Here is a 15742-nt window from a genome sequence, read left to right as displayed (position 1 = left end):
GAGTTTTAGTGTTGAAAGGGCGTGACAACATCATGACGACGGGCGGCAATCCGCGTTCATCGCCCATCACGTCCCACCAGTCGCTGTCGTCCACGTTGAAAGAACATCGCGATTTGGTGGCCGACTATCACCAGCAATTGCAGCAACTACAACAGCAGCATCAGCAACAACAGCAACAACAACAGCAGCAGCAGCAGCAACAGCAGCAACAACAACAAGATCAGTCGCGACATTTGCGACGCGTCGAAACAAAAGGACGTCGCAGTCCGCACAGCTCTGACGGATCTGCCAGTCCGCCCGATTCGCCCCTGCACGATGCCGACCACACATCCGATTTGGACGAGTTCATGGAATCGGACAACGAAGACGCTGGAGTCGCTCTTGATTTGGTATATCTTTTTTTTTTTTTTTTGTTGATTTTCTTATTGATTTGTTTCCGCCCTCCCTATTTCTTTTCTTTTGTATTTACATCGGGAGATGGAGGGTGGCCATAAGCTTTGACTGGTATATATATATGTGTGTGTCTTGTGTGTGTGGAGGAAATCGGCACGAGCTATGTTGGGAAAAAGAGAGAAAAAAAACAAAAACAAAAAAGAATAAGCCCCCGAGTACGTTTTGTGTTTGTTGTTGGTTTCGAAGACCCCGTGTTTACTCTCTGGTGGATTGTAGCCGAGCACACCGACATTTTTCGAGGATTTGGTAACGCTAGTGGTCAACGTCAGTAACGGGCACTGGATATATACGTGTGCGTTTAAAAAAAAAAACTCAATTGGGAGTGTGTGTATGTGTGTTGAACCTCCCCATTCTCCTCCTACGCATACTTAACAGAGGGGGTGGGGGGTGGCTCTCTCAAATTCGTCTTCTCTTGGAACTCCCCCGCTGGGCAATCTTGTTGAAGCGCGTATTGGCTCGCGTCGGCCATCTAGCGGTGGCTACTGAAACTTCAATGATTTTTTTCCCCCTTTTACGTGTCACTCATACAAATGGAAAGATGTGCAACACCTGGGGCTTGAAAAGAAAAAAAATTAATCTCTAATTGTGTTGAATTAGGCAAGGAATTCTAGGCGAGATCATTACGGCGATATCAGTCAGCATGACAGCGATAGTTTTTCCGGCGAAGGCCAGCCGATCAACGGTCAGTTTTCGGCCACTTTGGGAGGCTCTCCTGCCGCAGCTGCAGCTGCAAATTTACAAGCTTCGATAGCTGCGTTGCAAGCTGGACAACTGTCACTGGGACAGGTAAGTTTCACCACTTGGATTCCATGTGTATTTTGGTGTGTAATATTTATTTATTTATTTCCAATTCTCCCCTCGTTCTCTTTGGTTACAAATCTTGTTTAGATGTTGGCAATGAGCGCTACGCAAAACCCTTCGGTTTTGCTGCAAAATTCCCGCCACAGCCGCCGGTCTACCTGGCCTGTCTGGCCTGTCCTTTTCGGCCCAGGAAGTTCAAGCTATGCAACAGAATTTTCAACAGCAGGCTATTCAGCAGTTGGCGTTGCTTCAACAAGGGGCAGCCGCCTCCCAATTCAGTCCACAGGCCCAGTTTTATCTACAGAGCCACGTGAGTTTGACGCTAGACCTTTAAATGCTGCATCCGCAATGAACCCAAAATTTTCTTAATGTTTCGCCCGACAAAAATAAAGGTACAACAAGCCCTAGTTCAAGCAGCTCAGCAGTACCAACAGCTGCAGAAACAACAACAGTCAGTCATTTCGTCTCAGCGAACCAATTTCACCGACGCTCAACATCAACTTCACATCCAACAGCAACACATTCAACAGCAACACGTTCAGGAGCAGCAGCAGCAGCAGCAGCACAAACAATTGCAGCAGCAACAACAACAACAACAAGAGAAACAACAGCAAGTCGAACAACAACCGTCTCGAGAACATTCTCCTCGGCATCATCACCATTCGTCGAATCCAGCGCCGGCCGAAGTGGCGGCCCCCGTCATGACGAAAGCGGCGGCGACGCACAGCTCGCGGACGTCGTCCAACTCTTCGTCGGCCTCTGGTCAGCTGACGATCGAGGTCGGCACAGCCGGCAACGCTGGCACTGGAACGAACCCTGCCGCCACGCCGCTGTACGACTTGCCACCGGAAGAGACTACGGATCTAGAAGAGCTGGAACAGTTTGCCAAAACGTTTAAACAGCGAAGAATTAAACTCGGTAAAACCTATTTCTTATTAACGATTTTTTTAAATGAATTAAAAATTATTTATTTATTTATTTTTTTGATTGATTCCTCATCTCCCAGGTTTCACCCAGGGTGATGTTGGTTTGGCCATGGGCAAACTGTACGGCAATGATTTTAGCCAGACGACCATATCACGTTTCGAAGCGCTCAACCTGTCGTTCAAGAACATGTGCAAATTGAAGCCGCTTCTGCAGAAATGGCTGGAAGACGCCGACAGCGCTCTGGGTGGCGGTGGCAATGGCCCTGGAGGCAACGGCTGCCTGGGCGGAACGACCGGACTGGCCAGCATTGCATCCGGCGGCGTTGGCGGCGTTCCCTTGTCTTCGCCGCTAGGTGGCGGTGGCGGCAGCAGCGTCAGCGACGGATTGGGTCGTCGCCGGAAGAAGAGGACGTCGATTGAGACGAGCGTGCGAGTCGCGCTGGAAAAGGCGTTTTTGGCCAATCCGAAACCCACGTCGGAAGAGATCGCCATGCTGGCCGACGGCCTATCTATGGAGAAGGAAGTTGTCCGCGTCTGGTTTTGCAACAGGTAATAACTGTTTATCTTTTCCTTTTCTGTTTTTTTTTCTAAACGCCAACTCCATTTCCCCTCGTTGTCACAGACGCCAAAAGGAAAAGAGAATTAATCCGCCGAGCAGCGGGATGACAAGTCCGAGCCCATCTGGGCCTGGTGGGATTGGCGGATCGGGTGGACGCGATGGCAACAATAGCAGCGGAGGCGGCGGTGGCGGCAGCGTGACTCCCACCATTCCGGTGACTCCGCCTAACACGGCGGCCATGCTGGCTTCGATTGCGTCCATCACGCCGCCATCGTCGCTGACGGGACTCGGCTCTTCGCCGCTCTCCCGATCCACCGACTCCACCCAACGTACCTCTGTCTCTCGTTACGACTGCCCATTCGTATCCGCGCGGCGGATCGCCGCCGACGTCCATGTCGTCTCACCAGCTGGCCATGAACATGGCGATGGGCATGCGCTCTTCGCCCACGTCCTCCTCTTCACCTCTGCCCCTCTCTTTGACGTACAATCCCTAGGCTCGGTTTGGGTTCGACGGGTCCGGCTACAATTCCCACCGAATGAACTTTGCAGGTGAGCGCCGGAGGGGGTAGTGAGAAGTGGGTGACGGATTAACGATTGGCATTCGTTTTGAGCCCTCCCCCCTCCCCCGCTCCTGTTCAAGTCCTACGTAAAATAGTTCCTTCTTTGTGTGTGTGTGTGTGTGTGTGTGTGTGTGCGTGTGTTTCTTTATTTATGAAATTCTTTTTTGCTGTTTTTTTTTCATTTTGTTTTTGTTTTTTTGTTTTTTTTTAAATCCCATTTCTTCTCCCTTCCAGAGACGTAAATGTCAGCTGTTCTCTTTTTGATGGTCGTGTGATAACGACGATGATGACGTGACAACTATCATAGACAAATGTGATCTTTTCGATGGGGGAGGAGGATGAAAAGATGAAGGAGACAGAGAGAGATAAAAAAGAAAAAGATAAAAAAACAAAAACAAAAACAAAGGTGTGTAGATAGTCAAGTCAAAGGTATTTTAATTGTTTCCTCTGATGTTGTTGGAGGAGCAGCAAAACTATAGTTCCTCACAAACAATGCACCGTTCCTTTGCTGTGACGATGTCTGTTGCCAAAAAAAACAAAAAACAAAACACATTTGGTTGGCGGCTAATTTCAGTGAACAAACGTTGCGGTCAGGTCATCACTTGTTTGTTTTGAAATGAGAGAATGAGGTCGTTCGTTTCTCGGCAGTGAGGTTTCCTCAAATGTTTGGCAGGTTGCTTTAGCAGATGTTAGGTTCAGTGTGTGTGTGTGTGTGGTCCATTTCGTTCGAAAGGGTTTCTTCATGTGTGTTCCGTACCTTTTTCAAACAAGAACCATCGCCACACGCTCTATGAGAGACGTCAATGATGTCATTCTTCTTCTTTTCTTTCCCCCTCCCTCACTTGTGGCACTCGGAACGACCTGATCAATTGAAATGTATGGAACACACCTTCGTTTATCTTCGACAGAGTCGGACCCGCGATGAATGAAAGATTGAATCTGATGCTTTTAAAGCGCCAACGTAACCAGCACCTTCATAACAAGATTTCGATGCAAATGTATTCTTCTGTTTGTTGGTTTTTTTGACAACTTAATCCCCGTGATTGATTCTGTCCCTCGATTTTTCAACATGTTTTTTTGTATCTCACGCGTTCTGGTCTAAATGTCGATTGTTACACGCCCTGAAAATGGAAAAAAGAGACAAACCTAAACGAGTTGTATGACGAGCCAGTCGACATTTTTTTGTTTTCATTCGTGTTGTGTTTCATTTCTGCCCATGTTTTTATTCAAATAATTATGGGTTGAAAAAAAAAAAATGGTGGGTTGGCTGGCCTTAAGAAGCTCGTAATGTTCCTATTATCATGTTCCTCGGGTACGGTGTTTTTCTGCGTACATTGCGAAATCCCTCCCCCCTTTTTTCTTCTGTAATTTGTTTATTTTCAGTCAATCCCTGCCGACAGAATGAAAGATTGTTTTTGAAGATAGAAATCTATGAGAAAAACACGTGGCATTCTTACACCAGTTTTGCCGATTCGATCCCGTCGCACGGCTTGTAAAATCCCATTGTATCCTTGTGGAAATTTAATAGTTGTGTCATTTTTTTTTTTTTTTCTCCATCCTGTCTAGTGTCTGTTGACTGTTCATTTTTATTGTAGTTGTGTGTGTGTGTGTGTGAAAAGTACTATGAAAGCAAATGTCGTGTCTTCTTTGGCAAGAAGGAAAAGAGAAAAAAAAGGAGGAAACTGTTTTTAACAAGAATAGTTGATTTAGTTCCGGTTTGGAACGTTATCTGTGTAAAAACAAAACAAACAACAAAAAAAAACAGTCTTGTTTCCAAGTGTTTGATCTTCTTCAATTTCTCTATACATAAAAATTTGTACATTTGTATCCTGTTTTGATGACGTTTCGTTCACAGTGGCTGGTCTATGGGGACTGGTTCCCGTACATCAGGTTTTTATGATTGGATTTGTTTTGATGGTTAGAATCGTCCAAGAATCGGTTGCCATTTTTTTTTATTTTTTATATATATAATTCTCGTTTGAAAAATGGGTTCGTTGGTGGTAGTTGGATTATACGAACTCGAACGTTTGAGTGCTCTAGCAGATGTTTTGCAGAGCCGTTGAGTTCTCAGCTGGCGTGTAAGAAGGCAAGAAAAGCTCTAGAGTCCAAGAAAGCACGTACTCGCAGCCGGCAAGCATTACGTAGTATTGTAAAACCTATCAAATCCCCTTCTATTATCCTCCTTTCTTTTTTATTATTATTTTTTTTTTAAATGTTGTATATGACAAAGAACGCCCTCTCCTCCCCCGTTCAAACCCACCCCCACCGTCACCCTTCGTGCTTTTCCCCTGTAATCTGTCCCATTGTGTTTTTCTTTTTTTTTTGTACAGACCTAAAAATTGCGTTGGATGGAAATTTGAAATGTTTTTTTTTCTGTTGTCAGTCGTGGAAACAAGCAAAAATACATCATTCTGTATTAACTGTTTTTCTTTGATTTTCTCTCTGGTTTTGAAGCGAACCAGAGAGTTCAAACATGTTCTGTTATTTTATCCACTTAACTAGTTTTTCTTTTTATGTGTTTAATTTGGTGCTTACTAAGACGACGATAGCCGAAACTATGCAGAATCGTAACGGCTTCGCACGAGCGTAAGAAATGCTAAATTTGAGCTTTGCCTACCACCACCGGTGCAAACATTGCCAATTGAGACAATGTCGTTTTTGTGGCAGCAAGAATCGCAGTCTTTCGCCTACTTTGAAATCTGGACCTACGACTCAATTATTAGCGAGCCAACCAGAAAAACGTGGGTCGGGAGCAAATTTTATTACAATGTATTGATCCAAATATTAAATATGGATTGGCGGTTTGCCTCCCATCAAACACACGTTTAGGGCGCGTTTTTCTTATTCTTATCTTTGATACTATATTTTTCATATGTCTTTGTAGGGTCATACGGCTCCCACCTATGATATACAAAGTATGTAGTATGTTAGAAAACTCATTTAGGTATGCTGTTAAACCTTAAAAATAAGCAAATGCAATGAGAACAAACAATTCTATACCTGGATGCTGGGAAGATGTGCTTATTTCTTTCATACCAATTTCTCAGCAGTACTTTGCCAGCGTGGGATTCATCTTTCTCAACGCTTGCATCGCTTACTATTCGGATGTCGTCATGAACATCGAAACTGAATAAAGGACCACTTTTTCCTCTTGCCTGAAAAGCATTGAAATTAAATGAAGTAATAAAACATAATAAATAAATAGATACGTTTCTCGTGACACCGAGAATTATATCTCAATTTCGAGGGGATACCTTTGTGACTATAAAATCATAAAACGAATAATGGTGAGGTATTATGAGATCCTCTTTCACATACATCAATTGATCTGCAGAAATTGTTTTCAATTCATGGAAATCTTTCCTTAGTGAATCCAGACAGCGCTGCAAAAATTGATAAATCGTGTTTCCTAATGAAAAACTAACATTATAGAGACAATATCATTTAAATAATTCAACAATCACCTTTTTTCATGCGAGTCGTTTTCCTGTGACCCGACCCGTCCCAATAGCTAATTTTAAAAAATAAACGTGTTAATTACAAATTTGTGTGATTCGAATATTGTATAAAACATAATAAAAATTACATGCCTGTAGGTAATTTCTATGGGTTCTTGTTTTAAAGCTTCTTGTTTAGTTACCCACTCCTGGAATAGTTGTAATTTTAACCAAGGATGTTATTATGTTCACACTCGTATACTATCTTGAGCTACGTACTTGACGAAGCTCCTCGCGAAGTTTATTTTCTTCTTCTTCTCTGTCCCTGTCAGGCAAGAAACTCGTGTCTACATCAGGGTTTTTATTACCTTTAATTTTCTTTGCCGCAGGTTCCTCTTCACTTTTATCTAATGATTCACTTTCATCAGCTAATATCTTTGGGGAGGGGGCACTTTGCTACAAACATGAACACATTTTTTATGAATGATGGCATATACAGTTACAATTACCAGTGCTTGAACTTACAATTTCCTCTTGGTCACCCTCTTCTTCTTCTTCATCGTTATCTAATTTAAAAGATAGCGATTTAATTTGCTCTTTTGTTTCTTTTTTCCGCTCGTTTGGCCTCCAATTCTCTCTCAATTTCTCGTTCTTTTTCCTTGAGTTTTTAGCCAGCTGTTTCTCCCTCTCTTGAACTATCACCTCTTGCTTTGCTTTCATTTCATCTAGGGTCACTAAACCAATTGTGGAGGTCTAGAATAAATGAAAGAAACAATTGTTGAGTCTGGAATAAATTAAGAAAACAGCTGAATGATTGTTGTGCCTGTCTTATTTAAAACAAACCTTTAATTGCTGTTCGACTGCATCATAATGTGAAGCAAACTTGTCTTTCATTCCAGACAGTTTTAGTTCCTCTTCAATTTTCTTTTTTCGAAACTCAACTTCCTCCTGCGCTTGTTCCCGTTTCTTCATCATCTGCATCGCCCTGCTGCCTTCGCTTGCAGCACCCTTGTATTGTGCCATTTTGGATGAAGTTGCTTTGCCTGTTTGATATCTGGAACAGTAAGCATCAAACAAGAACCAACTTAGAATTCCCTGTTTCACCAAAAACTATTTCTGATGATAACTAAAAACCATATAATAACAGAAAATCAAACAAACAAGAAGTCTTACCTTAAACAACTAAAAAAAAATTTCTTTAAGATTTCACTAGTATTGTTTTTGAAACCCTTGTCTTGACGCCGTCAAAAATTCTTCGCCGTATACAAAAAGATCCTTTTTGTTGTTATTTGCCGTCACACTTGCACTCCAAGAATTCTTGTCTGCACTTTTTTCGTTTTTACTGCGGTCTCGGATTCGTGTTGGTTGCCAGGTTACCAGTAAAATAGCGCTATCCCCGCTCTGCCATCTAGTGATAAAAACAAAACTTCAAATTTGATTTTAAATGCTTCAAAATTTTTAAGCCAACCGGTCGCCACCGTCGCGCCAGTATGGTACCATGTTTTGAATGATCTGGCGCTCTAGTAACTTACGTACCAAATTTTTGGCTCTTTCCCATGCAAAAGCACTTGGGCCCACAGCGCCATCTCCCGGTCTTGGCAAATTAAACTCAGTCTTTCCAGTAGAAAGGGGTAGGCTATGACGTTTTTTGTTGCACTTTGCTCGAGGGCAGATAGGCACTCTAGTAGAGTAGTAGCTAGTAGGCAGTGCATGGTTTCATGCATAGCGTTTCCGAACTCTTATATCTCTCCCCTACCAAAGTATTTGGTTCGTACTGCGATGTGCGATGGTATCCACTCTACTGTGTCTTTGGAGAATAAGTCTTCTTGCAACATGGCGGTCGTGCAATAAATGTAAGGGTGCAGGGTAGAAGACTCAAGTGTTCAATGATTAACAAGTGAGTTTTGAAAGCAGTTATCGCAAGTTTTTTCGGTGGGGCAATTGTTTTTCGGGTGACAGAAAAGTTAACACTGGCTCTTTTTACACAAGGAAAGTTTTTTGCCTTAACTAATTGTGTCGATATTGAGTTTCGGGAGAAGTGACGGGTGTATTTTTAGGGACGTCATCTGCAAAAACTTGTATAGAAGATATCGAATTTGACATGTCGTTTTCTATGTATCGCCTGTAATTCATGGATTTAGCTGAACGGTTACAGAACAAACTGAGCATGGCATCAAGACACAGTCCGCATCAACAGCAGGCTGTACCCAATGTCCAGCAAAATCAACAGCAAAATAAGAACATAACTTCCCTCTTGTCAAAGCTTCATGGTGCATTTGCACCCCTAAGTTAATGATAGACCGTCGAGCACTTGAAAAAACATGGAAACTTATGGACAAAGTAGTCAAACTTTGTCAGCATTCTAAAATGAACCTGAAGAATTCTCCTCCATTCATCCTTGACATACTTCCAGACACTTATCAACATCTCCGTCTAATCTACACAAAGTATGAGGACAATATGGTTGCGCTGAACAATGAAGAATATTTCAAAGTGTTCATTGAGAATCTCATGCGAAAGTGCAAGCAAGCAATCAAACTTTTTAAAGAAGGAAAGGAAAAGATGTTTGATGAAAATTCTCATTATCGCCGCAATTTAACAAAGCTCAGTTTGGTTTTCAGTCACATGTTAAGTGAATTGAAAGCCCTTTTCCCTGGTGGAATGTTTGCCGGTGGGCAATTTAGAATTACAAAAAGTGATGCTGCAGACTTCTGGAGAAATTCATTTGAAGACAGGTAAACTTAATTGTGTACTTGCTAAGCAACTACTTGAACTTTCATTTTCTATTACATTTTCTCTGTGTAATAAGTTTCCTCATTTGCCATAGCAAGTCTATCGAGTTGCTCTTTTATTTCAATATGGCTAATTTCAATATTTAAAGCCATTTCATGTGGAAAATAAGAGAATTTTATATTTAATGGCTCAAGCAGTCTCAGAACATAAAAGGAAATTATGTTTTTAAAAGCATTTGATGTATTGCATTTGGTTTATTGGACGAAGTTGTGGTTTAGGAAAGTTCTAATCTAACATACAAAACGCGATAAATTCTAAATAATTTACCTCAGGAAATCCTGGCAGATAGGCTATAGTATTTCCGTTTCAGGGATGGCTTTCGTCACCTTATTAAATCGTTCATAGTATTAAAAATGCATTATCTTACAGGACTATAGTGGCATGGAAGATTTTTCGCCAAACTTTGCACGAAGCTCACCCGATCAGTTCCGGACTAGAAGCCATGGCATTAAAATCAACTATTGATTTGACATGCAATGACTACATCTCCAACTTCGAATTTGATGTGTTTACTCGGTAAGACTGATTCACTCACTAATTTCATTTGTGAATCTGTGATTGATTAATAATTTTGTCTACGGTCATTGTGATAGAAGCGATGGGCCATGTTTCGGTCTCCGCACATATTGTACAATTCTAGCTTTCCATCAGTTGCCATTATTGTTGTGTAGTTGAAATGAAATTGTGTCTCAAGTGAGATCATTTTTGGTCTTCATCATCTTTGCTGTGCCATTGGTCTTTCCACTGACATCAGTTTCTGACTTAGTTGCTGACGTATCCCGTTATTTAGTTTTTAAAACTTCATTCAATTTAGACCTTTTTGACTTGGTTTATTCTGGCAGTAGTAGTTTAGAGCGGAATTCAAACGGTTGGGCAATAGCTGATTCTACAAAGTGTGGATGTTCAATTCGATATTTTGTGGTAACACATTTGTATTTTGTAGGTTGTTTCAACCGTGGTCCACCTTGTTACGAAACTGGCAAATACTGGCCGTCACTCATCCAGGCTACGTAGCGTTTCTGACCTATGACGAAGTTAAAGCAAGATTGCAGAAATACATAAACAAACCTGGAAGGTATTCATAAGTTTAAAGCTACCTTTTCCTTAATATTTACCATGTCAGTTATTTAAATAATAAAATAAATTTTTGTGTTCAATCTTTATCCGCTTTGTATAGCTACGTTTTCCGTCTAAGTTGCACCCGCCTGGGACAATGGGCTATTGGATATGTGACGGCGGATGGAACAATACTGCAGACAATTCCTCAGAACAAGTCTCTTTGTCAAGCGCTGCTTGATGGATACAGGGAAGGATTGTAAGTTAAACTTATTGCCGATTTTTCTCAGTACAATATTTTAAGATACGATTTGCAGATTCTTCGACGCATTCAAGTTTTCGTACTTCTTCATCTCGATTCCCTCGTAATTCCTCATTTCTAATCCATGCTACCCTCTTCTTTAAAAGACAACTAAATGAAACGAATGGTAGGGCACACACCTGTTACACAATGTCAAAAAGTAGGTGGCAAAACAGGAAAACGTAAAGAATGCGTCGGGGAAACTACAGTGCACAACAACAAACATGTAAAATAACTTCTCTTCTTAATTGCATTGAAGCTATTTATTTCCTGATGGACGATCCGTGAATCCTGATCTGAGTTGGGCTGTGGCTGCTACGCCTGAAGATCACATCCAAGTGACACAGGAACAGTATGAGCTCTACTGTGAAATGGGATCTACGTTCCAGTTGTGTAAAATCTGCGCAGAAAATGATAAAGATGTGCGCATTGAACCTTGCGGTCATTTGTTGTGCACACCTTGCCTTTCATCATGGCAGGTAAGGACTTCTTTGATTTGATTGTTTTGTCTGTTTTGTGTTACTTTTATGAGTAGTTTTCATCTGTGATTTGAAATGGCATGTAACAGGAATCTGAAGGACAAGGCTGTCCTTTTTGTCGTGCGGAAATCAAGGGAACAGAACTGGTGGTTGTTGATCCATTTGAACCTAGCAAGAACAACATTCGATCTGTATTGAATTCAGCCAATAATAACAGTGCTCTCAATATTGCCATTGGAAATGAGTCCGTGGGACACGAAGAGGTACTAGGCATCGCACATCGATGAATGAAGCGTAACTCTCCTTGTTCATCTATCTTTCGCTGTCTGTCTGCTTTCGTGATGTTTTGTTCGCCCCGCTATTCGTATATCTCGTATGGGTGTCTAAAATGGATTGAGCTTTTGCCTTCTATTCCTGATTTTCCGCTATTGAATGTCACGGCAAGGTCAATTCGATTTAATTCCTTTTAGTTAAAGCTTATGAAACTTGCTTGTGGTTAGGTTGGACTGCATCATATTTCCAAATGGTTTTTTTTTGTATACCCTAGAACGGAGAGGAGCTGTGATTTTTTTTAAATTATTATTATTATTTTTATTTTAAAGTACCATGTAACATTTAGTAACGAGATATAGAGGTGCCAGGGAAAGGGATCAAGTGCGTTTTCACTGAATGTGCCTTATTTCTTCGATTATTCTTTTTTTTTTTTATTATTCTTTTTAAAATATAAATCACTGTCATTAAATACAATCAAGCCAGGGTTCTGGATCGGTCGACCTACCGTTCGTTTATGGATTCATAGTATCCACTTTCTATTTGCGTTACTGTATATTTCGTACTTTTCCATTTTTCCATTGTTTTGTAACGTCGAATTTCATGGTTTCTTACTGCCCTTGGTTCTCCTTGGATGTTTTTGGATATTTTGAATTGCTTTTGCCTAGTATTAAGTATTAACTATCGTTCGGCCCTCGACAAACACTCCATGGTAAGTCACGCAAAAGCATCGCTTCCGTGACCCATTGTTAAAGTTTCAACTCTTCGTTCAGCCAATTACTCTTCTTAGCACTTGATGTGTTTAATACAAACAAGTGTCGATTTCGATTTTTGTGCATTAGGTCATTTTCTTTTTATTCATTTATTATTATGTGTTTTTTTTTTTTGTGCATTACCGAGTTGGTGTGTTTTTACAGGAATGGTCGTGGTTTATTAATGAGAAAACTGCATGTTCAGTAGTAATTTTTTTTTCGAATTTTTGTAGAATATCCCAACTATTTCCCACAATAATTGTAACATCCAAACCAAACTCCTAAACAACTCAGGTTGTCCGCTTCCAGCATGAAACGCAAGATTGCTTTAAATCCCTTTGTCTGGCAAAAGAAAATCTGGGGCCATTCGTAATCCTCTGCTTTAATTGTTGGAATTCTAATTGGCAATTGTTCTAAATGTATAGAGACTATGTCACTCGATTACTGCATTCAGTGATGTCCGTAATATTCGAACGATTACTTGTGCTTTTGAATGTTAAAACATTTTTTTACTAATGTTTTATGGAAGAAGAAGAACCTTGGAATGGTCAACAATTTAGACGCTACCAATAAGTCGATTAGTGGGTTTTTTAATGCGCTTCCGAGTTGCAGGGGTATTGGTTTCTGCACATAAGGGAAGGCAGGCAAAAGATACGAGATTCAGTTGTGAGTAGGAATAAGCTTTTGAGTTTATCGTTTCTTTTTCTCAGACAGAAAAAGTGTACAGGTTAATTACTTCATGATGATTAAGCACGAAGTCCATAGACAATTAGATGGCTCTTTTCTATATCATATTAAAGTGGCTGCCCATATTTCTCGAATGTGGGAGTAGTCGAAGAACCCCGCGAAGAAGTAAATCGCGTTATTCCTAAAATAGCCTAATTAAATTATTTTTAAATCTTACGAAATGTAGTTTGGCATGTGACGGTCGCACTAAAACTTTTTTAACATATCGTAAGCGGACAATTGAAGTCACGCCACGATAGACAGCCTAAAAGTGGTAAACGCATGGGCTCGTGTATAGTATTACCTATAGTCATAGTTTTTACAAACCTCTTTCTTCTTGGGCCTAATTTTTCAAACGATATTTACTCGGGACTATTTCTGATTGATCTCTGTGAGGTACCCTTCCTGATGTCGAAAAAAGAAATAGTGTATCTCTGCCGCCTTCTGTATCTACAATTTGTTCTGCACTGGCACTGGCCCCGCCGTTACCGCCGCGCCGATCTTCGCCAATTACATCATCGGGACGATCGCAAATCAGGTACGTTTCAGCATGTGCCACATTACTGAACGTGCCTTTATCAGCCTGTCAAAACCCACAAAAAACAAATTCGTAAAAATGTATTTGTGGGTGTAAATGTTTTCTACTGTAAGTTTTTGTTTCCATTGTTCTGTTAACGTTATTTAGTCTGCTATTACACCAGACCGGCTTAGCCCGCCCAAAAAGAAGGGTGACATAATAATAATAAAAAAAAAACTGTTGAAAAGAAACCGTAAAAGATGCGTGTACCCACAAGCGACGAGTATGGAGCAGTATCCTTATTAATAAAGTCAACTTAGCATCTAATTTCGATTTCAAATTTTACTTAAATTTGCAATTTTTTTTCTTTGATAGATCTCCTACTGATATGTTGACCGATTGTATTCACCCAGCTGATCATCAGGTGAACAAACAAGGTTTGTTCCTAAATATTTCCTAGGTTTGAGAGAAAATACAAAAAGATCATTACCATTCAAGCGAAAAAAGCAATTGAATCTAGTAACATGCAAATCTTTGGTTTTAATTTACCACCACTTCGTATAGCGCTGAAGTCCAGAACTGGAGTGGCACGTGTCAACCTGAAAGTAGCACAACTCCGTTCATCTAGTGTTCCCACAGCTGCAATGAAGTGTAGATCTTGCCCCACTCTGTTTTCATTGCAAGACAATTCTTCGGATGTCTTGGCAAATCAGAACCATTAAATGTAAGAAAAATCTGTGTTTCAAATTTCTATGCTGAACAGGTTTTATTGTCGGCACGGTACTGCCCGTGTTATCCATGTTATGAATATTGAACATGTATCAACCAGTTATTCGGAATTTATCAATATATTTCAACCACGGCCTACTACAATTGAAAAAACTTTAAGAGAACTTTTTTTAGCCTGAAGTTGTCAATCTTCCATCTTTTTCTGATTCCAATACAGTTATTTGTAACGAAACTAGTTCTGTTTCCCGATAGGGATTCTGTCTAGATGAGATGATATAGTACTCCAACGTCCCCGTTTTTTTACTATATTTCTCTCAATAGATGGCGTTTGCGGTTATTGGGATTCAATACAGGTTTCGGTGTGGTTCAGAAATGTTATAGATGTTTTGTCGGTTGTCATGGAGCCGCTCCAGAACTAGTGATTTTGTAAAGCTGACAAAATGGCAGATTCTCACGTCACGTTACTCGATTTTTAGATGCCTTAGTTACGAAGGATGAAACAATTAAACTCAACTTTAGGTTTGCCATGTTTGTGTCCGTCGCTAGATAGCGTTTAGCTTGAAAACTTTGTTTCACGTAAAGTAACTATGGTAACCGTGGGGTAACAGCTATAATTTCTGTAACGTATTTTTAAAAACCAAATTATCAATTATGATGTGTGATTTTTGTCGAATTCCAAGAGATGTCGTTTTGGAAGATTTTGACGAAATTGGGAAGGCTTTCCCAAGGCTTTTCCCTTCCCACTTTTTCATTTTTAGCCAAATTTAAAATTTTGCTCAAAATACACGATTTCGATTCAGAATTGAATGATAAACACGGAAATCAAGTTTATTTTTTAATTGGCCGTATAGTTTATGAAATGAACATAAAATTCTAAAACTAAAGTTGTGGCAGTAACATTACTTTGTTTTATTTTATTTTTTAAACAGCTGATTCAACAAGAAAACCAATCACTCAATCGAAATCAGCGTTCAATTTTGATTGAGACGAGTGATTTTGGTCGAATTCCAAGAGAAGTCGTTTTTGGAAGATTTTGACGAAAGTAGGAAGGCTATACCCTTCCCACTTTTTCATTTTTGGCCAAATTTAAAATTTTGCTCAAAATACACGATTTTGATTGAGAATTGAATGATAATCATGGAAATCAAGTTTTTTCCGTTGGGCTTATAGTTTTGAAATAACCGCAGAAAACGGATAAACAAAGTTGGTGCTAACATTAGGCTACTTTGATTCCGTTTATTTCGAAAACAACTAATTTGACGATTGTATGTTGCGTAAATTTTTATCGAATTCCAAGAGAAGTCTTTCTTTTTGTAGATTTTGAGAGAAAATTTGGGTAATCCTCGTTTAATTCCCCTGCATTTGTTTTTACTTTTTTGGTTT

The 15742-nt window shown here is 40.3% G+C and overlaps 3 protein-coding genes across 3 annotated transcripts; 2 read left to right on the top strand and 1 right to left on the bottom strand.

Annotated features, from left to right (window-relative positions):
* Positions 1 to 1397: 1397 nt before the first annotated feature.
* On the top strand, positions 1398 to 3279 carry LOC123477604 (POU domain protein 2-like). The gene is given in 6 exon segments (XM_045181012.1): positions 1398 to 1564; positions 1647 to 2172; positions 2261 to 2729; positions 2803 to 3039; positions 3041 to 3227; positions 3229 to 3279. Coding segments are annotated over 6 exon segments (1578 nt in total). The 5' UTR covers positions 1398 to 1456.
* Positions 3280 to 6052: 2773 nt separating this feature from the next.
* Positions 6053 to 8114, bottom strand: LOC116930130 (protein FAM50 homolog). Its single transcript, XM_032937504.2, is given in 11 exon segments — positions 6053 to 6200; positions 6300 to 6454; positions 6554 to 6708; positions 6764 to 6810; positions 6890 to 6945; positions 7016 to 7192; positions 7262 to 7337; positions 7339 to 7405; positions 7408 to 7489; positions 7580 to 7790; positions 7910 to 8114. Coding segments are annotated over 10 exon segments (1071 nt in total). The 5' UTR covers positions 7760 to 7790; positions 7910 to 8114; the 3' UTR covers positions 6053 to 6124.
* Positions 8115 to 8392: 278 nt separating this feature from the next.
* LOC123466572 (E3 ubiquitin-protein ligase CBL-like) lies at positions 8393 to 12463 on the top strand. The gene is given in 7 exon segments (XM_045181011.1): positions 8393 to 9015; positions 9018 to 9471; positions 9899 to 10045; positions 10473 to 10604; positions 10707 to 10844; positions 11146 to 11365; positions 11455 to 12463. Coding segments are annotated over 7 exon segments (1437 nt in total). The 5' UTR covers positions 8393 to 8867; the 3' UTR covers positions 11653 to 12463.
* Positions 12464 to 15742: the final 3279 nt, after the last annotated feature.

Source organism: Daphnia magna, unplaced genomic scaffold (assembly GCF_020631705.1).
Source record: "Daphnia magna isolate NIES unplaced genomic scaffold, ASM2063170v1.1 Dm_contigs096, whole genome shotgun sequence".
NCBI lineage: Eukaryota > Metazoa > Arthropoda > Branchiopoda > Diplostraca > Daphniidae > Daphnia > Daphnia magna.
The sequence above is the reverse complement of the archived record's forward strand: the minus strand, read 5'-3'. Positions and strand labels throughout refer to the sequence as shown.